The sequence below is a fragment of the Dermochelys coriacea genome, chromosome 13 (assembly GCF_009764565.3).
Source record: "Dermochelys coriacea isolate rDerCor1 chromosome 13, rDerCor1.pri.v4, whole genome shotgun sequence".
Classification (NCBI taxonomy): domain Eukaryota; kingdom Metazoa; phylum Chordata; order Testudines; family Dermochelyidae; genus Dermochelys; species Dermochelys coriacea.
Window position 1 is genome coordinate 40,250,503 of NC_050080.1, and position 15,137 is coordinate 40,265,639.

General features: G+C 45.0%; 1 long non-coding RNA gene and 1 gene segment (V, D, J or C); one reads left to right on the plus strand and one right to left on the minus strand.

Moving 5' to 3' along the window:
- The first annotated feature begins 3,841 nt into the window (after positions 1-3,841).
- On the plus strand, positions 3,842-5,999 carry LOC122456487. The gene is made up of 4 exons (XR_006275411.1): positions 3,842-3,894; positions 4,050-4,133; positions 4,681-4,777; positions 5,100-5,999. It is a non-coding gene; the product is annotated as an uncharacterized LOC122456487 (long non-coding RNA).
- Positions 6,000-6,113: 114 nt separating this feature from the next.
- LOC119841703 lies at positions 6,114-7,254 on the minus strand. The segment is given in 2 exon segments: positions 6,114-6,767; positions 7,037-7,254. Coding segments are annotated over 2 exon segments (369 nt in total).
- Between the last annotated feature and the right edge of the window lie 7,883 nt (positions 7,255-15,137).

Below are 15,137 nucleotides of genomic sequence, written 5' to 3' on the forward strand. Positions count from 1 at the left end.
TGCCCTGCAGCCCGGACAGGAGGTAAACCCCTGGTCCATCCAGTCGCAGCTCCCAATGTGAGCCACCATGCTTATTTTTCATCACACCATTGGTTTCAGGCTTACGATTTTATCCCCCATATTGGTTAAGTTCGGACCGCTCGTTGGGCGCCCTCTCTTGCACCAGCACTGCAACAGAGCCACTGCAATAGGAGCGAGGGGAGGCCCTGTGTAACCTGTTTCCTTTACCTTCCGCAGGCCTAGAAACCAGCACCCCGAGCGAGACCAAGTGGCACGTATTGCTAATGTGTGGTGGATGGTACCGCAGAGGGAATCACAAGCCACCGTAGTCCTTACCACCGGGGAAGTATGGCCATACATACTCCCGGAGGGGGAAGACTATCCTCGCATGGTCTGTCTCTCCCGCTTGTCATGGCACTCCTTATGAGCCTCACCGCTGAAGGAGCTGCCACCTCCTCCGGGAATGCCTGGTTGGTGTTAGCCCAAAGTGCTGTCAATGCAACATTGTTTTGCTTACCGCATATGTATGCCGTGGGTGCTGTGATGGAAACCTGTTTCATCGGTGTCTGCACTGACCTGATCCTGGTCCAGCACTATTCCTTACTGAAGACAATTGATAAGACTATTATATATATGGATTTGTATGCTTTGGGTCCTGCCCAATATAATCTAGACTTGTCTATGTATTAATTTTGTCTGGCCAATGTAACTGTTGCCTCCTTTTGTATGTTTTTTGTAAATGCCAGGCACATTGGGGTAAATCACACCAATGTGGAATTAATCTGTAATGACAGCACTGCGGTTTCATTTGCATACGGGCATATGAAATTGCCCACAGGATGGTTTCTCTTATGTGGCAGGACTGCTTATTCTTTCATTCCAGCCAATAGTTCAGGGGGTCCCTGCGCCCTTGACTGTGTGGCTCCCTCATTTTTCTTCATCCTTCACAAGTCTCTGCCTGCCACCGGAGAGACACCATCCCTATTAACTCCACCTGTAAAGCCAACATAACATTATTTTCCAAGGCCGAAGCTGCAGCCCTTGCTTTTTTGTTGATTGGCATTCCTGGGTTGGTGGTGCATAATTATCATGCGGTGGAACACCTTGCATGCGCTGTCGCGAAAGCCATCAACCTGACCTCTACAGTCCTCGCACTCCTTTCACATGAGTTAGGCGAGGTACGCCAGGGAATGCTGCAAAATAGGCTAGCTATTGATTATTTATTACTCTGACACGGTCATCCATGCCAGGAGTTTGCTGGTATGTGCTGCTTTAATGTGACGGATGCTGGGCCCTCCATTGAGGCTGATTTACAATGACTCTGTCAGTTGGCAGTAGGAATCCGCCAACAGCAAGGGGACACCTGGCTTTGGTCCTGGCTCTTCACGTTACAGGGTTGGGCCGCCCATCTTGTTCAAGGCCTACTTATTGGCCTTATTTGCCTTATTGGCTTATATTTTTGCTGCCTTTGCGGTCGTGGCCTAGTCTCCCAGTGCTGTGTGCATTTTTTTCTCTGGACTGCATCCTCGTGGTCCTTAGCATTGCTCGAGAAAGCAAGGGAAGGAGTGTAAGAAACTGCGAAAGACTTTGTTATGGCCTAGCCAGGGAACTTCCGCTTTCTCGAGCCAAAAGGCTACTGTGGGACATAAATAGCTGCTTCGTTACTGTGGGATAAAAATAGTTTTTAAAGGACACAGCTGCTTTGTTATTGTAGGAGATAGTTCTTGAAGGACACAGCTGCTTTGCATGGCCCTTTGCCAGGTAGTAGAAAGCCCCCCTTTAAGAAGCACCTAACTTTATATTCATGAGCTGTTTTTGTGTAATGCTTATTAATGCTGACTGTCTGCCCCTCCATCGGACGCCGTCCCAGGCAAAGCTCTGGTGTGCTGGGTTCCCCGCCTCCGTGACTGCAAAGCTTGGAGTCCCCATTGCGGGTGGGTCACTAACCTTCAATAAAACCAATAACTCACAGCTGTGTGGAAGCCTTGTTTTTCTCAAAGTACTTCTGCCAGGCCTGTGGTGCTTCAAGCACTGTGGCCCAGAACAGGTAGTTAAACCACTCTTTCCCCAACCACAAATAGGTAAATAGGTATCCACATATGTAAATAAATTGAGGTTTTCACCGTTAGGATTTCTTATAAACTGCCCCAGTATATATTGAGAAAATATTCCTTCGACATTTCATGACATAGCCAATGCACTGTGTATGCTGCAAGGGTGATATTTTAATGGAGCTGGTTGAATAAGGATTTAAGGTTTGGGAGGAGTAACTTGAAACCAACAGTCAGCTTTCTAAGAGCGTATCAAGTCCCCCGAGGGGCGCTGATTCCTGCCTCAGTGTTTTTAAGTTCTGTTTGCAGCAAGGGAAGGGAGGGTTTTTGCACAGCTCTGCTGGGTGGCTCTGTCACTGTGCCCGCTGCAGGGCGCAGTAATACACCGCTGTGTCTGCCAGCTCCAGGGCTGTGATACTCAGAACTGTGGAGTTGCCATCAGCCTGGGCAGAAAACTCTCCTGGGTGAAACCTGCGGTACACTGAGACCTCTGGAGGACTTCGCTCCTCTCCAGAGAATGTACTGCGGGGCTCGGTGCGGATACTGACCATCCCAGTACAGATAGACATTACCAGAGCCGGTATCATAGGAACAGATGCGAGACATTACCAGAGCCGGTATCATAGGAACAGATGCGTGACAGTGTCTCCTTCTGATCTAGAAACTTCGGGCTCCGTGGACTGGACCGAGTCACCCAGAGCAGCACCTGCAACAAGACAACCAAATTCATGGGCATCTTTTCAACAGGACTTGACCCAGGGAACCGGCTCTAGGTGCATTGCAATGTAAGGTTTGGAATTTCAAAGAAGACTGAGGGGTTTAGGAGCCTTACACCAGAAGATTTAAAGAAATGGTATAGAGGTTAGAGTTAGGTGAGAGTTAGAGCAATTTCTTGGGGGTAGGTTTAGTGTTAGGTTTAGGATACGGTAAGAGACGTGCATCTAAATTTGTTTGGCGCCTTTGAAAAGTTTGAGCCCCTTTAACTAGGTGATTAAATATCCAAATACTGAGAATCGAACACTTGTCCATGATGTCTCCTATAGCGACCGAATCTAGCTCTGTCAGATCTTGCTGCGAAGAGGAATTTAAGCTTCTGGTCTCTGAAAGCAGCTACAAGTGGGGCCGCTTCATCAGAAACAAGCTTAGAGGAAGAGAGAGGAGTCTGGGGAACTGACCCGACCCCGGTTAGTCTGCTGCTGACATCCTGCGGAGGTTGAATGAGGAAGGATTGATTTGTGGGTAAGGATCTGGTCTGGGACTCAGGATACCTGGCGTCTGTTCTCAGCTTTGCCACAGGCTCCCAGTGCGCCCTGCTGCAAACCAGTTAATTTCTCTGTGCCTCGGTTTCTCTAGCTATAAACTCGTCTTCTTGCTATTTCTCTATCTCAGGTGGAGATTGGCAGGATAAATATTTTGAGCTGCTTAAGTATTAGGGTAGGAGAGATTTCAGTACATACTCGGGTTCGTAACGAATGACAAATGGGATTTTTCGAAGGAGAAATTGAATCAGCGTGAAATGTCAAATTCCATTAATGCCCTTTGAAATTCCCAGCCAATGTTCTTGGAATAATTTGTTTGTTTGTTTGTTTTCCTACTGGTGAAAGCTAAAATAAAGAAAACATGGAAGGATGTCAAATGACAATACAATCTCATAATTTTCACCATTAGTTGGCGCTGAGTTGACATTATTTTTTCCACAGATACATAGAGATCATTTGATATGTAGGACTTCTTAAAAAAATAAAACAACGTAATAACACATTCAAAATAAGCCAGCTAAAAATCTAAATTTTCGATTGGATTTTCTGAGGGCGTTTCAAACCAGAGCTTCACCTAACTACAGGTATCAATTAATAGGTATTTTGAATGCATATATAAACCATATATTTACATTTAATTCATGTATATTGACCCTATATTTAATTTTAATGTATGTATTCTATGCTAATTTTGAAAAAAAAAGAATTTAACAGTAATTCTAATCTATATTTTTTTCAGTCATACTTGTTAGCCACGTTTCAGTTACATTATCTCTTCTTTTCGTAATTTTGAACCCTACGCCGGTATCTGTCCAGTTTAGAGGTGAAAAAAGATGCCCAAAGTGCTTCCTGGTTTAAGTTCTTGTCCTTTATATTGTCCAAGGCTGTGTTTTAATGTTGCTATTTTGAGTAAGAACTTGATTTGGTGGAGGAAGGGGAGGGGATTGGAAGAGCTAAACGGACAGCCCAATAATCACCCACAAATGTGAGCATTGAATGAGGTACAAAACCGTTTTCAAGAGGGCTGCTTCTGGTTTTAATTTCTGCAGGCTCCGCTGCCGCTAGGAGAGGAGAGTTTTTGTGCAGGTCTCCTGTGTGGCTCTGTCACTGTGCCCGCTGCAGGGCGCAGAGATACACCGCGGTGTCTGCCAGCTCCAGGGCTGTGATGCTCAGAACTGTGGAGCTGTCATCGGCCTGGGAGTAAAACCTCTGCTGGGCGAAATCTGAGACATGACTCAGTGTGAATCCCCTCGCTCCTCTGCGGAGAACGTACTGCAGGGCTTGGTTGGGATACCGGCGGTACCAGTAGACACGGGTGTCGCTGGCATTGTAAGAACAACTGAGAGTCACAGAATCTCCTTCTGCTCCAGACGCGAAGGGCTCCCTGGACTGGACCAGTCGCCCAGTACGGCACCTGCAACAAGACAATCACATCGAAGGATATCCCCTCAACTGTTCTTGACTCATGTAAATGATTCCAGGCGCGTTGCACTTTAAGGCTGTGGATTGCAAAGAAGCCTACGAGATTTGTGCGCCTTACTCCAAAGGAAATGAATTGGCGTTGAGGTTAATTTTAGGATTAGGGTCAAGGTAACTCCAATTATTGGGGTTAGGGTTAGCGATGGGGTGAGGCGATGGGTGTTGGGCAGGGCTAGGGTGAGGTTTACAATTTATTGGGAACTGGTCCCCTAAATCTCTTGGGCTCTTTTAAAAATCCTAACCTGTTTACCTAGGAGATTAAACATCCAAATGCTGAAAATGAAATAGTTCTCCATGATTTCTTTCATAGCGGCCAGGTCTGACACTCCCAGATGTTGCTCCGAACAGAATCTGCAGTTACAGCTGGGGAACATCGATCAGAAACCAGCCTGGAGGAACAGGGAGGAGTTTGGAGGAGAAACTCTAAACGGACACAAGAAATAGGCTGGGTTCAGGGTAGCTTGCAGCTGACGCTGGTGCTGAGCAGGAGGGGGGAAGGATGGAGCTGTGGTGGAGAAGGCTGAGTTCTGGGAAGCAGGAGAGCTGGTCTCAGTTCCCCAGGTCTGCCACAAACTCCCTCGGCGAATTTGCTCATTTCACTCAGTCTGTCTGGGCCTTAGTTCTCCATATGTACAGAGCAGTGATAATATTTCTGAGTCTGACCATTGAGATTCTGGGGATAAGTCCCTTTGAATCACTCAGATATTAAGGTGATGAGGATCATGTAGTATAGACTAGTAATGTAGACTGGAATTTAGTCGGGCTCCTAACACGCCTCCTAACTCTCCCCGGCTCTCGTGAATTGGGAGGAATTATTTAAAAGTCTTGGTATGTTTCTTCCACAGCCTTTATCGTCATTCCGGCTGCAATGGGAGAACATTCAAATTCTGTAGAGCAGTGAAAGGGGTTTCAACTCGCAACACGTATGGATCCCATTCACTAGCTGATGGCGCTGCTCCGGCATCGTTCGCCACCCCACAGCCGTCGGACGCGTCCCTTCAAGCGAACGGGGGTTGGACCGTTTTAGAAAGTAATACAAAGGAATGTCAATTACCAAACCAATCAGCCCATCATTTGAATTTGTCTCCGATTTGAATACTCATTTCACTTTGGTGGCGTGGTAAACGGTAGCTTCACCCCGTCAGACACATCCCAAATTGGGTATTTTGATCGCATTTTTGAAATGACGTGTTACCCATATTTTTCCACAAATAGGGTTATTTTATATTTAACTCACTAATTTTCACCCTAATTTTATCACAAATAAAGACTAAAATTGCCTTTGTTATGTAGATTTTTATCCACATATTTGCATACCGCAGTTTAGTACAAATGAGCAATTTTTTTTGGTCCCACACTACACACGGAGAGGCCCGCTGGAGAACTGTGGAGAAAAATGTCTAAGATGTTTCCTGGTTTAAGCTCATGCCCTTTATAGTCTCCAGGCGTGACAGTTGAATGTAGCTCTTTAAATAAGTGCTTGACTCTTGGGAGGAGCTAGAACAAATACACTGAGGTCCCCTATTCATCCCAAAATATGTGGTTGTACATAGTGGAAGGAGTCCCCTCCGGAGATCTGCAAGCAGCATTAATCTCTGAACATCCAATGAAGCAGGAAAGGGAGGGTTTTTGTGCGGCTCTCCTATGTGACTCTGTCACTGTGCCACACGCAGGGCGCAGTAATACACCGCCGTGTCTGCCAGCTCCAGGGCTGTGATGCTCAGAGCTGTGGAGCTGTCATCCGCCTGGGAAGAAAATCTCTTCTTGGCGAAATCTGCGGTATCACTCTGACCTCTGGCCTGCTTCGCTCCTCTCCAGAGAATGTACCGCGGGGCTTGGTTGGGAAACTGACGGTACCAGTAGAGATAGACGTAGCCGGTAGAGCTGGTATAATAAGAACAAGTGAGGGTCACAGCGTCTCCTTCTCTTCCAGAGAGGTGGGGCTCCCTGGACTGGATCGAGTCCCCCAGAGCAGCACCTGAAACAAAACAATGAAATTTAAGGACATCATTTCACTTGTGTCTGACTCCCGAGGCTGCTCCAGCTGCATCGCGGTGTAAGCCTGGCAATTTCGAAGAGCCCTAAGGAGTTTAGGCTCCCGATGACCATTAAATTAAGGACTAGACTAAAGATAAGGGTTTGGCATTAGGGTTTAGGGTGAGGTTGAGAGTCAGCGTTCCAGATAGGGTTGAATGGTAGTAGCAATTTTAACTTCCTTAGACCCCTCAGAAACCTCAGTGTGTTTACCTAGGTGAATAAATAGCCAAATGCTGAATATATAATACGGCTCCATGATTTTTTTTCCTTTTGTGACTAAATGGGACCCTCCAGTTACCGCTGCTAGGAGGACTCTAAACTTCAGGGCTCTGCAGTCAGCTACAATTGAGTAAGGTTTCGTCAGAATCCGGCCTAGTGCGGGAGGGAGGAGGTTTGGGAAACTCTTAACAGACACAGGAAACGCGGAGAGTTCTGCTGAGTCTGCAGCTGACAAAGTGGTGACATTGAGGTAAGAAGAATGAGCTGGTGGTTAAGGCTCTGGGCTGGGATACAGGAGACCTTGCATCGGTTCCCAGGTCTGCTACACACACCCCTCTCTGACCTTGTCAAGCCAGTGAATATCTTCGTGACTCCCTTTCCCTACCTGTGCAAGAGAGATGGACATGTTTATCTCCCTCACTGAGGCATTGTGAGGATAGATATCTCGAGGCGCTCCAATGTCACTCCGAAGAAGACCATACAGGTAACTAGATTCTGAGCAAGGAAGTCTGGAATGTTCAAAGGAGAAATTCAGAGAGCGAGAGAGGTGCCTAACTCCCTTTGGTTCCTTTGAAATTCCCCGACACGTATTTAGAACAACTATTTTAATATTTTTCAGAGTAGCAGCCGTGTTAGTCTGTATTCGCAAAAAGAAAAGGAGTACTTGTGGCACCTTAGAGACTAACAAATTTATTAGAGCATAAGCTTTCGTGAGCTACAGCTCACTTCATCGGATGCATCCGATGAAGTGAGCTGTAGCTCACGAAAGCTTATGCTCTAATAAATTTGTTAGTCTCTAAGGTGCCACAAGTACTCCTTTTCTTTTTATTTTAATATTTGTTTGTCTTGTTCTACAGCTGTGTGCGTTTCTTTTTCCCCCTCCCCTTCCTGGTTAAAATACTTTTTACCGAATAGTTGTCGATGACCAAACCTCCGTTTCCCCAAATATACACAGGGAGCATTGCTTTAATCATGTGTATTATTTAAAATAACACAAGCGAACAACAGTATTCTAACAAACCACTCTAGCATACAAGTTTTGATTTGTGTTTTTATAGTTATCTGATTCTGTGAGAGTTGGAATCGGTAACAGTTATCCAAAATTCAGGATATTTTATTAAAATATTCCACCCAGATTTTAACAGTCAGTAAGTGACAAAATGGATTTTTGTTTACATTACATTTTTTTACCACTGCCCAACTATAAATAGAGAAACAAAATCTCCGACTAGTTTCATCCCGTTTATTTTCTCCAAGGGCGATATTTTAATGCAACTGTTTAGAGGTCTATGAAATTATAGAAGTCTATAAAATCATGTCTAGTGCAGAGAAAGTAAATAAAGAAATTTTATCTTCTCCTTCTCGTAACACAAGAACAAGGGGTCATTAATTAAATTAAATGGCAGCAGGTTTAAAACAAACAAAAGGAAGCATTGTTTCACAAAACACGAAGTCAGCCTGTGGAACTCCTTGCCAGAGGATTTTGTGAAGGTCAAGCCTATAACAGGGTTCAAAAAAGAATTAGATACATTCATGGAAGATAGGTCCATCAATGACTATTAGCCAGGCTGGGCAGGGATGGTGTCCCTAGCCTCTGATTGCTAGAAGCTGGGAATGGGCGATGGGATGGATCACTTGACGATTCCCTGTTCTGTTCATTCCCTCTGGGGCACCTGGAATTTGCTACTGTTGGAAGACAGGATACTGGGCTAGATGGACCTTTGGTCTACCCAGTCTGGCCACTGTTACTTTTGGACAGTGATTTGCTTTTGAGGGGAATCGGAAAGGATACCGTGACACCACCGAAACTACTCGTAATTATGAGTTTGTTCACAGTATAACAAATCTGCCAAGAGCCCCTACTTCCAACCTCAGTATGTCTAACTTCAGCTGCAGCAAGGCAAGGAGGGTTTTTGCATATCTCTGTCATGTGGCTCTGTCACTGTGCCCGCTGCAGGGTGCAGTAATACACCTCTGTGTCTGCAGGCTTCAAGGCTGTGATGTTCAGAACTGTGGCGCTGTCAGCAGCCTGGGAAGAAAACCTTTGCTATGTGAAATCTGCACTATGAGGGTATGTGTTTCCCTTCGCGCCTCTCTGGAGAATGTACTGCAGGGCTCGGTTGGGATACTGGCGGTACCAGCAGAGAGAGAGGGAACCGGGATAGCTGGTAGTGTAGGAGCAACTGAGGGTCACATGGTCTCCTTCGTTCCAGACATCTCGGTTTCCTTGGACTGGACCAAGTCACAGAGCACCACACCTGCAACATGACAATCAAATCCAAGGGCAGCAAGTTAATTGCACTTGACCCACAGAGAGGGTTCCAGGTGTGCTGCACTTTAGGCTATCCTTTCAAAGGCGTAAAAGGGGTTTAGGCGCCCCACACCAGGTGAATTAAGGATAGTGTGAGGGATAGAGTTTAGTGTTAGGGTAGCGGTTCAGAGATAGTGTTTGGGTTAAGAAAAGTTTTAGAATTATAGTTAAGTGAAAGTTGGGCGCCTGGTTTCCTTAGGATGTTCTGAAGAGCCCCAGACTGCTTACCTAGGTGAATCAACAGCCAAATGCTGATAATGAAACGTGCCTCCATAATTTCCCCCTCTAGTGACCGAATTTGACGGTCTTAGCTGTTGCTGCTCACAGGAAAATTAACTTCACGCCTCTGAAGGCAGCTGCAGCTAGGGAAGGTTCATCAGAAACCAGCCCAAAGGAAGAGGGAGGGGTTCAGGTTAGTCTGCAGCTGACCTAGAGGTGAAATCGAGGGAAAACTGGGCTTGTGGTTTGAACGCTGGCCAGAGACCTGGTTCCCAGCTGCGCCACAGACTCCCTGTGTGAGCTTGAACAAGTCACTTAATAGCTATTGTCTCCGTTTCCCTGTATGGAGATACTCATATTTCTCCAGCTTATTTTGGTCTTGTGAGTATAAATATATTGACTCACTCCCATTTTATTGTAATTGTGATCATATAAGTACATACATAGATTTAGTAGGAATGAAGTTTGGGATTTTCAAAGGAAAAATGTAATGGTATGTTCATGCCTAACTTCCTTAGCCGCCTTTGAGATTCCCAGTCAAAATTCTTGGAAGAATTATTTTAACTTGCTTTTGTTGGCTTCCGATTTAAAACAGAAAGTAAGGGTGTATGGCAGGCTTTCAAATTACAATGCGTGGTTATACTTCTCACCACCAGATGGCGCAGAGACAGACGGTTGCTTTAATTATACTTTTCAACATTGCGGGTAATTAGCCCCTGGAACAATTAAAGTGTTACCACTTTTAAATCAAGATTCTGGCCCATGTTTAGCTTATTAGTGCTTTATACCCTTTAGTTATGTGTATATGTCCAATTAGCAGCTGCCTTAGCAGCTGCCTTCTTCCCAACTTTTGTAAGCAGGGCCTGCCTCTGGATCACAGCTTAACTTTGCTTTATGGTAGTAAAGTACTTTAGTTCAGGCCTCAGGCCTCATACCAGACCTCTGATACCAAGGGTTGATGTTTCAGGGCCACATCTTACTTCAGGCAGAAACTTAGTTTTGACATAACAGAGGTACCAATAGTGTGTTAAGGGGAAGTGGAGTGATTGTTCTTCCTATCCTTCTTTCATGTAAGAAGTTTTCAATTTGGGGTGCTGCTGGATACTCAATGACACCTGGAAGTACAGGTGGCACCAGGACCAAAGCATCATTTTACAACTGCATCTGTTTAACAGATGCTCAGCAGTTGTAAAATTTTAGACAGGTAAGGATGGTGTGGGAGGGGATGGGGAGAGTGTGGTTGCAGGAGTCTGGGCTGGGGACGGGGCAGAGTGAAATGAAGGTAATTTGGAAAGTTCATTAAGTGGTCTGCCAAGACCCTCATCAATTTTCAAGTGGTTTGTGGGAAAAAAAGTTAGACTACGAAAACAATCAAGGTACCTCAATTTATTTTCATTTACTTCCTATTACTTATAATATAGGAGGAGGATGAATAAAACAAGAATGAAAAACGGGGATGGGAGAGATAAGAGAGAATCTTTTTCTTGGCTGGATCTCCCGGGTGGGGAAGGAATGAAGCTGAACACAGGGCCTCACCAACTTCAAATCTGCCACTGCCAATATTCTCCTGTATTTACAATACAACTGTGACGGGTTTGGTTGCAGAGACTCTCTTGAGACTGTCACCCAGTGTGCTGGGATACCATTGAGAATAAACTCCCCTGCCAGAACAGGTGCCCCTCCACTCCTGTCTTGCTGAGTTAGACACACCAGTCAGCTCCAGTGCAGACCAAGAGGTTGGGTCACGCCCCCCTGCAGTTCACAGAAACTGAGATTCATTCAGCCAGGGGCTTGTCAGTTAACAGGTACTTTCCCAGCACCTAGTGTTCAGTCTCTCTGGGAGCCTGAACCCCAAATACATCTGTTTTACTCTGTATAAAGCTTATACAGGGTAAATTCATAAATTGTCCACCCTCTATAACACTGATAGAGGGATATGCACAGCTGTTTGCTCCCCCATGTATTAATCACTTACTCTGGGTTTATTAATAAACAAAGGTGATTTTATTAAGTATAAAAATAGGATTTAAGTGGTTTCAAGTAATAAGAGACAGAACAAAGTAAGTCAAAAAACAAAATGAAACAAAACATGCAAGTCTAAGCCTAATATATCAAGAAACTGATTAAAGGTAATATCTCACCCTCAAATATGTTCCAATAAGTTTACTTTACAGACTGGACTCTTTTCTAGTCTGGGCCCAAACCTTTCCCCTGGTACAGTCCTTGTTAGTTCCAGCAGACATCTCAGGTGTTAAACAGGGCTTTTCTCATGACTGGCATCCCCCTTTGTCCTGTTCCACCCCTTTTATATCTTTGTCACAAGGCGGGAATCTTTTGTCTGTGCTTGGATCCCACCCCTCCTCTTTAATGGAAAAGTATAAGGACTAAGATGGATTCCAGTATCATGTGTTATGGTCACATGTTTTTGAGACCCCTAGTCCCCATTCTTCCTGGTTTGGACCACACAAACACAGGAAGGTTTGCAGGTAAATAAACCATTTACCATCAATTGCCCTAGTCAATAGGAGCCATCAAGTTTCTAATGCCCCATTGATGGCCCCCACCTGGTGTAACTACAACAGTGTTATGAGTTTATATTTTATTCTCTTATCTCCAGCTATAGAAATAATACAAGCAAACAAATGGGATGAACACACTTAGTAGATTACAAGCTTCCTAAGGACACCATACGAGGGACTATTTGCATAAAGCATATTCCAGTTAAACCATATTCACATTCATAAGCATATTTCCATAAAACACATGTAGTGCAATGTCACAACAACTACTGGGAAAAATTACTTTTCCAAGCCACTACAAAGAAAAGCAAATACAGCCAAAGTCTCATTTTGCCTGATGTTAGCTGGGAAAGTTGTAGGGGGAGGACAGGTGGATGCAATTTTTCCTGGTTGTCTCTTGACCTGTAGCCTGGGCACGGAGAGAGAGATTTAAACAGGAAACTGTAACCCCTACGATCATATCCCCTTCCTTATAAGAGATTCAAACTCCTTCCCTTGGTGATGTGAATTACTTGCACTCTGGTTCAGAGAACAGTCTGGCTGTCGCACAGCGGAGTGTGTACCTCATTTCACTTTTGGATAAGGAAAACACAAATACATTTAAAAACAACTCTTCCCCCAACATGTATTTAAGGCCTGTTCATAGTCAAGTTAGGTTTTTATTTAGCACATGCATAGTCGTCTAGCCAAGCTAGACTTCAGCATCTTCAGAGGAGTGATGCAGTTTTTCTGGACCACCACTGAACTGAGTCAGCAGGCATTCATTGACAATGTACATCATTGTCTGTGTTGCGCCACAGCGGCACAAAGGGCTGTCACAAAAGGCCCAGCGATACTGCATAGCTGCACAGAGACCTTGCCCAGTCCGGAACCTGTTCAACAGAGACCATTGCTGATCGGGCAGGTCAAAACCAGGTGGGCAATGAGGGATTGGTTGGGGATTGTGATGAACGGGGGGGGAGGAGGGGGGTAACATCATTTTCTGGAAGTTCCAGCCATTTCGGTAGCTAGAATCTTTCTCAGTAGTTGTTAACTCTTTAGACCTAACTTTTAATTGATTTGCCTGTAAGGATTAAAATCATAGAGTCCCAGACTCCCATGAATACTTAGGGAAGCAGGAAGTGAGTTGACAGGAGGCCAGGAGAGCCAATCAAAATAAAGCATGGGATTTTGAATTGGAAGCAGCAGCCTTTTCTTTTCCTGTTGTGTTCTGGGAGGCAAAGCTGCTGAAAGGACATGAAGTAAGCCAAGGGCCAGGCATGGAGAATCCAGCAACATCCATGCCCAGGAAAGGACTAAATCTTGAACTAAAGATATGTGAATAGAACAGGGTCAGACGCGATCAGGTTTATTGCTTTATTTTGGGTTTGTTGCTTTCTCTGTGTTGAGCACATGTAATTTCCCTCTTGTATTGTAAGTTTTTCAAGCTGAATCCCAGGGAAGCAATTGTCTGTGTTTTTAAAACTTCCTTTTTTAGTTGCTCCATAATACCTAGCAACCAAGCAATGTTTTGCCAGATCTGTTTTCTTTTTGCTTAATAAAAATCATTCTTTTAAGAATATGATCCGATTCCTGTGTCCTAGAAGATGGAGGTTCTGTGTGGACATGTCTAAGACTTCACAACTAGTTACTAAGAAGAATTAAGAAATTAAAGTCTCATGTTCAGCTGATATCAACAGCTGGTATTTCCAACCTCTCTCCAGAGGGAGAGCTAAAAGAGCTCACAAGAAGGAATTCCCAAGTGTGCCTTCCTGGGTTCTCAAAGAGGTTTTTGCATTTGGATGGTGGCAGTGATATCAATCTGAGGCCAGGGAATCTGTAACTTTGGGGAGTTTTCAAGCAAGTCGTTAGTGGCAATTACTTTTAAGATCTTTTTCTGGCCCCCACCTTTTGCACTCGAAGTGTCAGAGTGGGGAAACAGCCTTGACAGGGATCATAATAGATATCCATTCCTCCTGCCAAAGCGTTTTCACCCTAACATCCTGATGTGGCAGATGAGACCATAATGGGCAATGTGGCGGCAAACGTGTGGCTAGCAGCTTTAAAAAAGTCATTGTGCAGTGGCAGGCTTGGGCTGGCACATACTTTCTCCAGTAACTTGCCAGTGGCAACCTCTCATCTGATATGGGGAGGAGCGATATTACTCGAACTAGAAGCCATGGGAGTGGAGTCAGATGTAGGGTGCCAGAGATGATGCAAATGGCAGCATGTAACTGTGTATCCACCAGTTTGGTGTGTGATGATCAACTCCACACTGGTGCACAGGACTCCTCCACTGAATCCGAGGTGGCAAGAGCTGATGTCTGCAGGGTTGTGGCATGAGCACCCCATGACAAACCTGCCAGTTTGCTAAGAAGATTGTTGTGTGTCTTAAATTTAGCTGCTGTCTTCTTCAGTTGGGCATGGTAACTCAAAGTGTGGTCTAAGGTCCCACCTAGATAAACCAGTTCTACTTCATGCTTCACCTTCTGACCATTCAGATAAACATTCAGTTCTCAGGTTGCGCTGGCATGATGAAGATGGAACAAACTGGAAACTGCTTTTATGATGCTTGGCTGGAGGTGCCAAGTCTTACAGTAATCAGGTAACTTTACCATTTCCCGTTTTAAGGTGGCATCAAGCTTGTGAAACATCTGGGCCTGGGTACTGCAACAGATGTTGTCTATGTAAATGAACTTTCATGACTCCGTTGTTGACAGGTCATTGATGTAAAGGTTGAACAGGGTTGGAGAAAGCACAGAGCCCTGGGGTAACCCTTTACTCTGCCATCTCCAAGCACTCATCTTCTCCCCCATAAGGACTCTGAACTGTCTATCGTGGAGGAACAGTTCAACAACACCTATGACCCAAGGTAGAAGGACCCGTGATACCTTGATGAGCAGGCCAGTGTGCCATACCATGTCATACACCGTGGTTAGGTTGATGAAAACAGCGCCTGTTTTCAAGTTTCTCTGGAAGCCATTTTCAACAAATGTGGTCGGCATGAGTACTTGGTCACATGTGCTACTGCCCTGGGCGAAAGACGGCATGGTCATGGCTCAAA